This window comes from Lutjanus erythropterus, chromosome 3, assembly GCF_056507025.1.
Source record: "Lutjanus erythropterus isolate fLutEry1 chromosome 3, fLutEry1.hap2, whole genome shotgun sequence".
Taxonomy (NCBI): domain Eukaryota; kingdom Metazoa; phylum Chordata; class Actinopteri; order Lutjaniformes; family Lutjanidae; genus Lutjanus; species Lutjanus erythropterus.
Genome location: NC_139319.1, coordinates 5,645,183 through 5,656,160, shown reverse-complemented (window position 1 = coordinate 5,656,160; position 10,978 = coordinate 5,645,183). Strand labels below are relative to the sequence as shown.

Here is a 10,978-nt window from a genome sequence, read left to right as displayed (position 1 = left end):
GGCGCTGACCAATAACAACAGAATGCAATTAGTTGCAAATCCTTTTTGACCTTCATTCATTTGAACACAAATCAAGGACAAGATATTTAATGTTCAAACTCATAAACTTCATCGTTTTTGAAAATATACACACTTCTGAATTTGATGCCAGCAACAAGTTCCATAAAACAGTTGGGAAGGGGGCGTGTTTACCACTGTGTTACATCACTAGCCACACTCCTTAACCACAAGGTCATCCTGTTCTAACATGAGCAGAAGGTGGCTTGGCATTGTCTTGCTGAACTAAGCAGGGGCATCCCTGCAAAACATGTTGTCTGGATGGCAGCACATGTTGCTCCAAAACCTGTATGTACCTTTCAGCATCAATGGTGGCTTCACAGATGTGAGTTACCAGTGCCAAGGGCACAAAGACAGTTACACACAATCACGGATGCTGGCTTTGCCACTTTGAGTGAGTCCATCTTAGATGAGCTCAGTCCCCAGAACCGTTTGTGGCATTTCTGGATGTTTTTGATGTGTGGCTTTAACTTTGCGTGGTAAAGTCTTAACTGGAATTTACTGATACAGCGACAAAAAGTGTTTAGCCACAAGGTTTTTCAAAAGTGTTTCCTAGCCCATGTAGTGATATCATTTCTACTTTATCAGCCTTGGCCTTAAATGCAGTGATTTCTCCAGATTTTCTGAATATTTAAAAGATATTATCGATTGTAAAAGCTGAAATCCCTAAATTCTTTGCAATTTTACATTCAGAAATGTTCTTAAATGGGTGGACTGTTTGCCCACAAAGGTGTGAACCTTGCCCTTGATTTTCAAGGATGCCCCCTTCATATCCAATCACGTTACCTGTTTCCCTGTGGAATGTTCCACACAGGTGCTTTAAGCTTTCCACAACTTTCTCAGTCTTTTGTTGCCCCTGTCCCAACTTTTTTTAAACCATGTCACTGGCATCAAATTCAAAATGAGTGTATATTTACAAAGAAAAATAAAGTTGTGTATTCAACTCTATATAAGAATATTAGTCCCAAATGTTTGCAAATCATTGCATTCTGTTGTTATTTTCTTTTTACGCAGTGTCCCAACTTTTTTGGAATTGGAGTTCGCAAATCATGAGCCTAATCTTTTTCTGTAACTTCTCAACAGATTTTTCTCCTACTAGCTGACCTTTTAAACACAGCCCATTATGTAGACAGATCTTTATAGGTCAAAGAGTAAATGCCATCCTCCACTCTCACTTTCCCCTTCAAACTCACACCTCAAACAGTGGGTGAATTCAAGCCCTGTCAAAACGATGATATCAAGGTTAACCCGGTGGAAAACCAAAGAGGAATGCATTACTTCCAGGCCTGTCAGACTGGCCCTTCCGGACCGATCAGACTCAGAAGAGAACGAATAACTCCCAGGAGGTTAGATGAGCTCATAACCTGCACAGTCATGGTGAAGCATCAGTCTGACCTTAGTTTTTAAGACTGTTTATCTGAGAACCATTTCTGTCTGCAGGAGTTAGAGGCAGCAGATAGAGGTGGAACATGGTTAAGCATCTGATGATGGAGGCAAGGACAGGGAGAAAGATAGGCAGACGAAGGCAGCCGTCATTAATTTCAATCAGGCTCCCAGTCTGACAGAGTTAATAATATCAGCACGCCCTTCTGACCTCAGACGATGGTACGACATCAACCTCCGCAAATTACTCATTAATTTGCCCCATTAAGTTGGACAGAGGTGGCGGGCAGCAGAAAAAAACACTGAAGGGAATGAATTAATTAGACATTTTAAAACAGAATTTATACCTTTTTCAATTGAGATGTATCACAGCAGAGAGAGAGAGAGGTCAGGATGCCAGTGGTGAAGGTAGGAAGAGTGGGCAGAGAAAGACATAAAGACAGCCGGCTTAAATTTATATTTTGACAGAGTGCATGCTGATGCAGTGGGAGAGCATAAAGATAATTTATATAGATGAGATGTCCTTTGTACAAGTAGAATCAAAAGCATTTGTGCCTCTTGTATGAATGCGGTGTGCATAAATGCAAGTGAGAAAAAATATGTTTGGTCTGCAGTAATACCAAGCCTTGCTCCCAGTTGTTTCAACAGAGTCAAACCCAAATCCTAAATAACTGTGAACCACATTGAACCAGCAATTAAACCAGGGCAGTAACTTTCTTTCTCCTTGGGACTCCTCTGTTAGCTATATTGGAAAGCAAATATAAGAAATAGAAATAGAAATTTGTTAAATCATACCTCCCAAAGGCACTTTGGTCCATAGCAAGCTCCCGCCCAGAGCAGAGCAGGGTCATATATACTGAGTGGAGAGTCATCCAGTCTGAGGCAGAGGAATCCCTGGGGCCCTCACACCGCTTACCATCCATTTTATCTCACTGTGTAGTGCAGGGAGCATTTGACATATTTTCAGTTTCTATGCAAACTCGCCTTGAGCTGATACATGAATCCTATATCGTCCCCTTAACACTGGCATGTTCAAAATGAGCAGCAAACCTCTCACCTGCTCTCGGTCTTGCTCTACTCCCAAATGTGATTATGGGACTCTTTAATATAGGAGCTAACACCTGTCTTGCCAACCTGCATAAACCACCCTAAAGTAGTTTCTGCATGACTCGCACTATTGAAATGTAAATTTCCTACCTCGTAGCTTCCGTTATCAAAAGAAATATGCTACACCTGTAAATAAGAAATGGGATGGGAGACAAAAATGCCTGCAGGTCTTGAAAGGGCTTACTTCACGCTATCTGGATAGACAGAGAGGCTGGGCCAAAGATGTGTCTGTGTGTGTGTGTGCATACATTAATGCGCAACTCCCCAACTGGGTTGTTATCTATATGCAAAGCATCTCTACTAATCTATCCACTTTGCTACTGTGGAGGAGACTGAGAATAATGGACAACTCAGCCCAAACCCCAACCACCTCTCCCACCTACACACAATCACTCACACCAGCATGCACAACCTGTATATACATGCCCACACACCATTGAACATATGTAGTTAGGTGTTTCAAATCGATAACCCTGCTCAACACACAGCCTCCCTGACCTATTCTTACACTAGCTAATTGCCAGGAAGAACAATTAGCCCGATAAGTATCACTTATGTCCTCCCCCAAAGAGGGAGATTCAGGCTAGTCTAAAACAAACGCACGTAATTCCTCATCCTGCTCCCTCATTATCTGCCTAAATGATGCTTCTATAGCAGAGCAGGTGTTGGCGGTGCAGTGGAATGATTGTTTTGTGAATGGTGGTTTGATGGGATTAGAGAAAAGAGGGACCAGGTTTAAGTCATGAATGGGGCTGCCTCTGGTGAGATAGCTGAGCTACAGTGTGTCAGTAATGAGGTAGAAGACACTTGCTTGTTGCCACCTTTGCTTTGCTCATTAGTGGGGATTCAGCGGATCTACGGAAGCCTGCGAGGACCAAAGTGCCCAGTATGAGGTAGTCTGGTGAACAGCTGGATTCTTAATTATCACTCGGTATTGTGGTGAAAACAACCAACCTCAGAAACAACCTCTTAAAATGTCAATGAATTATCATATAATAAATTCCAAAAAATGACCCAGAGAGAATACCTCTTTAACTCTGGATCCAGCAGGGGAATGACCCATGTCACTGGACACCTCAGAGGAAACATCAATATCTGTCCTGCTACATTAACATCTATCCTCTTTGTTAGTCTGCTGTTGGCATCCGACCTTGCGATCCCCCTTACAGCATCTGACTTTACTTTCTCAGCTCACAGCTTCTGCTGGGCAGAAACCCCCTTCCAGTAGTCCAAAATATCATGAAGGTCCTCGTCCTTGGCAAACTGCACCTTCTTACGTAGGGCATGGCCTGCCGCTATATAGGATGCTTCCTCTCTGGGGCTTTTCTTGTAAGGCCGGAATCGCTCCCAGATCCGCAGTGTGCTCTCAGATGAGTACTCTGGACTGGAGGAATAGCCAGAGTTGTAGTTGTGGTGACGAGAAGGTGAGAGCTGGGAGTAGGTGGCTGTGGCATCCCTCTTGGTGCGGCCCAGTGGCTTGAGGAACGAGGCCTTTTGGGCCGGTGAGGGTGAGTCGTTGACGCCCTCATAGTAGAGTGCAGGAAAGGAGTGGCGGTGCTCAGAGCTGTGGTAGTCTGGCTGAACCTCCAAGTGGTGCTGCTGCTGTCCAGGGCCAACCACTCCACCTCCACCTCCATTCCCGTTATTACACGCCATGCCGCCCCCATTCACGTTTGGCCCACCACCATTTATGTTTCCCATCCCATTCCCATTGCAGCCCCCTACTCCGCCGCCTCCACCACTTCCACTCCCTCCACCACAACCCACAGGGCTGCCTTTTTCTGTTGGGTACTTGGGAGGATCGCTGCGCTGTTCAGGGATATCCACACTATACACCCTGGCGCTCTTGACAGATCCTGCAGGAGGGGCACCGCAGCGGTTCTTCACCACAGCAGTGTCAGCGCTCAGCTGCCTCTGAAGGGGACGCACTGCATTGGCTGGGGGTGGGTCACGGTAAGGAGGGGAGAGGAACCCCCCGCCGCTGATGCCCGGCCGCTCAGACAGAGGCATGACCAGGGGCACTGGGGCCATAGAAGGTGGATGAGGCTGCTGATGTAGCTGAGGATGAGGCTGAGGATGTGGCTGAGGATGAGGCTGAGGATGAGGCGGTGGATGAGACTGGGGATGAGGCTGGGGGTGAGACTTGGGGTGCACCTTTGGGGAAGAGGACATAATCTGATCTCCAGGGTGACCCGGAGACAGGGGCAAGAGGTTGCGGGGGAGGGACACCATGCAAGCAGGAGGCTGGGGGGAGGACACGGCATTGTCAGCCGTGGTCACAACATTAGCAGAAGCATCCAGTTTCAGGGCATCAATGCAGTTGTTGATGATCTGGTTTACCTTGTCCACCTCCTTGGCGATGGTGGAGATCTCTGATGCTGAGCCACGGCCATCGTCATCCGAATCCTCCCCAGCCTCTGTCCCATTCTCAGCCCCACCTCGCATATCCACAACTACTTCCCCTCCTACCCCTGCTACTCCAGCTGCCACCCCTCCCTCCCTGCCTTCCACTGCCACTCCTGCCGTCCTCACATCCATATAGTTGCCCTTGCCGCCCATTGCTTCAGAGAAAGCAGTGGCCATTTTTTCCACCTGGGGCAAGGTGGAGAGGCGGGAAGAGCTGGTGTTGGCCGAGCCATGGAGCATGCCTGTGCTAGAGGAGGCAGACTGGGGAAGCTTGCCTCCTGCTCCTCCTGAATGGTGGTGCTGGTGGTGAGCCTGCTCCTGGAGACGCTGCATGGCACCTGGGTCATTGGCCACTGCCGCAGCTGCCTCTGGGCCATACCTGAAGAACAAATAATACATGTTGTTTCATTATCTGATGTCATATTGTGTACATTATTTTGCACATTACACTATAACATGATTGCAAAAAATTAGTTGGACCAAATACTTTTTTAGTTAGTTTTATAGCACTTTCAGTGATGGCAAGAGATGACAGAATCATTGCTGTTTTAATCAACACTCAAAAATGGCCCAAGCACATGAACCAAAGTCTCAAAAATAAGTGGCTGGATAGTGGTTACTGGTTAGAATAAATTAAGCTTTTGGGGAATTCAAATCAAAACAAAGCAATGCAGCAAAACAACAACTGAACTGATGCCCAGGGCATGAATTGTTTCAAATTGTTAAATTATTCCCAAGGGACATACTATCACTGCAGTTGTTAACTGCAGTAAACTGTTAACTGCAATAAAATCATAAAGAAGAAGACAAAGAAGAAGACAAGAAAGAAGACAATTTTGGTAATGAATCAAACGGAAATCAAGAAAATGGATTTGTGATTGAAACTTAGCAGCAATTCATCTGAAGACACAGAGAAAGAGGTGATAAAGAAAGTGAAGAAAATGCCAACAAAATATTGTCTGTATCAGGAATAATATGTTTTAATGAAATTTACCTCAACAAGCTGCAACTCTCCCAAACCACTGAGCTTTTTTAGTCTAGGGTTGTACAGTAGGAAGCAATAAGTTCTTGCATCAATGTAACTACAATGGTATCATAATGTTATTGCATGATGAGAAAAAATCAATTTGTCAAGAATATATTGATGAACTGTAATCATCTGAGATGCAGCTTTTAAGTGTTTAACAGTCTTGCTTGCTTGATAAATCGGACACTGATGGAGCGGCTCTGAATTGTACCTCTTTATATCAGAATTTTTTTTGTTTATTGTGCACAGTAAGGGGTCACTTGAAAAAAATATTTCAAAGGGGTACATTGCTGAAAAAAATTGAGAACAACTGGTTTAGTGGCTCTACTTCAACAAGTCATTGTCATGAGAAATGATTACGACAGAACTTTCATTAAAAAATATTAAATATTGTCTTGTACCTCATCTCCAAAATGGTTTTCTTCACGCTTATAGCTTTCTGTTTCTCCTCTTGGATGCGTCGCCGTCTGAGACAGTAATAGACAAATCCAAGTACAATGACCATCCCAAACAGACATCCCAAGATGGTCATGATGTAGTGGGTAGTTGTTGAGGAATTGGTTCGGTGGTCCTCTGGCCCCAAACCTCTTGTGGCAAAGGACAGACAGGTGTGGTTGTATCGCTGAGATTTGCTTACAGAAGCCACACAAAGGGTGTAGTTAGTGTGCGGTTTCAACTTGTCCAAAGTGATTATCTCCTTCTTATTTTTAAGCGGCATGATGTCTGCAACAAAAGTGTGGTTGTACTGGGAAAGGATGTACATCTTACTGTACGGTCGTGGGATCTGCACCAGCAGAGAAGCGGAGTTGAGAGAGACAACTTGAAGCTTCATAGAAATCTGATGGCTATAGGTGGGGTCAGGAGTGGATGTTATGAACGGCTGGTGGTACAGTCCTTGGTCTGGGTTGTCCAAGCCCATCCCTGAGCCATCTTGATCTGGCGTCTGGGAGGTCATCCCTGGGATTATCACACCATCGCGGCACATGGATAAAAGAGTGTAACGGGCGTTTCTTCCGTGTCCGGGCACTGGGCTCAGGAGGGGATAACCAGTCATTTCAAGGGGGGTTTCGCACTGGAGGCGGTCATATGTGTGGGTGACATTGTTAAATGCCTCCAACCAGGTGAGAAAGCTGTAGAGATCACAGCCACAGTGGAATGGGTTTCCTGCTAGTTCACACACCATCAGCCTGTTTAGGCCATTGAAGGTAGCCGGGTCAAGACGGGCCAACTTATTGGATGATAAGTCCAGGCTGCTGAGGCTGGGGCACTCCCAGAAGGCATTGGTGGCAATGACCTCAATGAGGTTGTGTTGCAAGAAGAGGCACTGCATTCGACCCAGACCTCTCAACATGCCCTCAGTCAGGTTAGTCAGCTTGTTGTAGCCCAGCTGGAGAACCTGAGACAGAAAAAGGGGATTGATAAAACATGACATAGCAAAGTTATTGTTTAAATCATTTGGTGCATTTGTTCTTTAAGACATGCTCTTACAATTTGTTTTATCAGGACAACGCATGTTTTTGGCCGAATGAAAATTGCCCACTCAACTTGGTTTTGTATTGTTGTAAAAATGTAGTAAATATCTTATGAAAAATCCAAATTGGCCAACAATTGTGGGTATTGTGACATGAAGGGCATTTAAGAAGTTATATTGACTCTTCTGAAGCATTAAAGACCTCCTCACTAAAACTTTAATTTAGAGATAAACAAATACATGAAAAGAGAGTTCTTGGTTGCAGACCTGTAGGTTGGCCTGTCCAGCAAAGGCCCCATCCTCGATGTAGCTGATCTCGTTCTTGGTAAGATTGAGGTCAGTAAGGTTTGTGAAGCGGAACATGGAGGCAAAGAGCACAGCCTTAAGTTTGTTCTCATTCAGCCTCAGGTCATGAACCTAAGGGAGACAACAGAGCAGATTCGGGTAATACATTGCACCCTCTGGCAGCCATAGAGGAGGACCAAAACTCTTTGCCAAAATAGCTGCCAAGAGCATACTGCACCTCCAAACATACAAGTTTACCGTCTAATGAATAATTTTCCCAATTAAATAGCTGATGAAAATTTGTTTGGTTTAATCACAGCCTGTTTGCAAGCAGCTGAGCATCCCTCCTGAGATATCTAGTGGAGGGAAATGTTGGTGTTAGGTGTGGAATGTAGCTCCATGTTAACATTAAACCTACTCGAAGGAGTTTGTACCTGCCAGCAAATCAGATTTTCCTCAAAATCAGATGAAACGGGCCCATGTTTATGTTTTTCCAAGGTAAAATTATAGATAAGTTTGTTAACCAGTTAAAAAGAAGGAGTAGGATTTTTTAGCTATGGTTTTCTTCACAGAAAAGCATAGAAATGTTTATACATACATACGTCCTACAATTAAGGACTGTTATATACCTCTCAATGGGTCCCTCATGAAGAGAACCCCTAGTACAATTTAGAAGACCAGCCAATCATACTCAGGAAGACAGCAATTCCAAAAAAATTGTTTTGGTTGATGTATCATCCCTGCCATTTAATAAATTGTTACTATTGCTCTCTTCACCCTTATTGGACTCATTAATATAACTTTGTTACTATTTGAGTAAGAATAGACCTTTTTAGTGCCGATGTCATGATTACGTCAGTGTTAGTTGGAGGTAAAACGAAGGAAAAACTGGAGGCAAATAAGAATCACCTCAGAGTAGTAGGCCACATAATAAAGCAAACCAGCTGCCACTGCCAGACTGACCGACAACTATTGTTTAATGTGATTAGATGAAAGCTGGGAGGTTTGTGTGAGCTGAGACAAAACAAACAAAATGAACTCAATTTTTTTCCTTAATAAGCAGAACAATGAAATCAGTCACCTTCTGAATTCAAGTTTCTCTCTTTTACCAAAATAATATGAGCTTTAATTGCCTTGTTAACTTGTAAAACACGCTTCATTTAAACTCAGCAGACAGAAACAAAATAAAAACTCACCAAAACTGTGTTGGTTTGTCTTTCTGCTGTTAATTACTAGTTGCCAATCAGTTGACGGTCACCAACTCTGGTTTGGTTGAAATAAATCCTTAATTCACCGCATTAGATGTGAAAAAAGTCTGGCTCTACAGGCTGTTTGGCTCTCACTTGTCTTCCGGCCCAGTGGGTGTGTACTGGGCCACTGAGTGCATCATGGAGCAGTGCCTGTCACTCGTGCAGACCATTAAATTAACTAAATTAACAAAGCAACCAACAATTGTCTCGCTGATATCTTTGTCCAGTTGCCAGCCCTATGACAATTACAGAAAGATCATCCATCCACTGAGTGAGCGTGTATGGGACGGCCAGTCTGGTCACACTGACTATGTCATCTTTTTCAAGTAAAACTCTTGGATCTGGAGAGTGAATGACTGCTCCCACTGTTAAGAAAGAGGATAACAAAACTTGCTAGTGTTGGCCAGCTTAGTTAGGGAATAGTGTTGCCTCCAACTTAGTTCTAAAGTCATCATGTTTGCAGATAGAAGAGGGGTTTTTATGCCTTTTAAGTATTTAAAATGCTTATCACAGCTGCCAACATAAAATCACACAGTAAACCGCAGGCATTATACTGAGCGAACAGAAGATTAGATTCACTTGCACCATCATGATTAATTGCATTATCTTAGCTCAGAGTGCATGAAGGCATACAGTTTAATATAGGTGGGTGTGGCGGTATAAAAGGCCTACCGCAGATAAGTTTATACTGACCGTGCTGTTGATGTGCTGGGGGATGGTCTCATATGGAGGCTGGTTCTGACTGCAGATAGCCAGCCAAACGTAGCCTTTATCCCCCTCTATGAGCCAGCAGTCCCCTTTCACCATGCCAGGTAGGTGGAGGAGAAACAGTGCAGGGAGCAGGAGGGAGAGACACAGGGAGGGAGTCAGGGAGGACAAACGGAGTCTACTGGCCATGGTTTGGATTGGGAGTTTTTTGAGGTCGCCTCAGCGGAAAGGAGGAAAAGAAAGGAGCTGAAGGGAGGAAGGCAGCGAGCAGCAGTTTCAAATCAGGAAGGCTGCAGGTCGGGGGCAAGCAGGCCAAATGTAAGTAGAGAGAAAGGTGAACGGCGGGGCGTCTTCACGGTGATTAGAGCTGAGCTTGCAGCATGGCAGCAAGTCCTGTCCCCATTTTAGGTGTTCCACGTCAAAGGGTTTCGGAGACTGTCACCCCAGCAGCTACTCATGGCCCCTGACACCCGCACGTCTTGACAACACAGATGAGGAAATATTCCCTCTCAGAGACGGTCAGAAGGCCTATATAACAGAGACGGGGAGAGAGAGAGAGAGAGAGAGAGAGAGAGAGAGAGAGAGAGAGAAAGAGAGGGGGGGGGGATATTAACATTAATAGTGATAATGACAAAATGATTAAGAGTAGGCAGAAAATTGTAATACAGTTCACATATTCCCAGATGGCTTTGAATTAATTGAGTTTAGGTCTCATTTCTACAAGCAGTGTGTAAAAAAAAAAAAAAAAAACAGGTATATGAATCTAATACCCATGCTACCCAATCCCTTCAAGGTAATGCACCACAGTAATAAATCCATTAACTGCCATGATTATTTCATTAAGTCTTAATAAAGCCCAGAGAAATATATTTTGAGTTTTCAAATGAAACCAGGATTTTTATGTTCTGTAATTACTCATGTTCACGAAAATAACAGCCTCGTATGAGAATAAATTGCAGCTCTTCCGTTCAGACATTAGCATAAGATGCACCAATAGAAATGGAAATTGCCAAGACTATGAAAGCAACGCCGCCCTTCGTTTTTTTTTGTTGTTGTTGTTTACAAGGTTTGCCAGCTTGCAGCTGCAGTTCTGTTATTTCAACTGTGAGGTACATAATGAAACAATAAAAATTTAATAGCTGCAGTTATATAGGGGTGAAAACGGGGAGATGGGCTAAGTGGAAAACAGAGGAGGGCTGTTGTAATTTGCATGTTTTAACAGGATACTAGCTGACATTTAGCTATTTACCTTTCTCAGGGGATTAACCATGGATTAGGCTCTAA

The 10,978-nt window shown here is 44.1% G+C and overlaps 1 protein-coding gene across 4 annotated transcripts; it reads right to left on the bottom strand.

Annotated features, from left to right (window-relative positions):
- Positions 1-1,924: 1,924 nt before the first annotated feature.
- Positions 1,925-10,205, bottom strand: elfn2a (extracellular leucine-rich repeat and fibronectin type III domain containing 2a). 4 transcript variants are annotated; one of them, XM_084714784.1, is made up of 6 exons: positions 9,680-10,205; positions 7,719-7,868; positions 6,382-7,376; positions 4,702-5,332; positions 4,197-4,596; positions 1,925-4,166 (listed from the first exon to the last, which is right to left on the bottom strand). In XM_084714784.1, exons 1-6 carry the CDS (start codon positions 9,881-9,883, stop codon positions 3,739-3,741), a joined length of 2,808 nt encoding a protein of 935 aa, XP_084570910.1. In that variant the 5' UTR covers positions 9,884-10,205; the 3' UTR covers positions 1,925-3,738. The 4 variants fall into 4 exon arrangements, with proteins under 4 accessions (XP_084570910.1, XP_084570911.1, XP_084570909.1 ...); XM_084714785.1 differs by having other exon boundaries at positions 4,197-4,593; XM_084714783.1 differs by having other exon boundaries at positions 1,925-4,625; positions 4,674-5,332.
- Between the last annotated feature and the right edge of the window lie 773 nt (positions 10,206-10,978).

Excerpts from the sequence above, each read along its gene's own strand:
- elfn2a (XM_084714782.1), bottom strand. The coding sequence starts at position 9,883 with ATGGCCAGTAGACTCCGTTTGTCCTCCCTGACTCCCTCCCTGTGTCTC. Across the intron at positions 7,869-9,679 it reads CCCAGCACATCAACAGCACG|GTTCATGACCTGAGGCTGAA; the intron begins GTCAGTATAAAC and ends TGTCTCCCTTAG. Across the intron at positions 7,377-7,718 it reads CTGGACAGGCCAACCTACAG|GTTCTCCAGCTGGGCTACAA; the intron begins GTCTGCAACCAA and ends TTTCTGTCTCAG.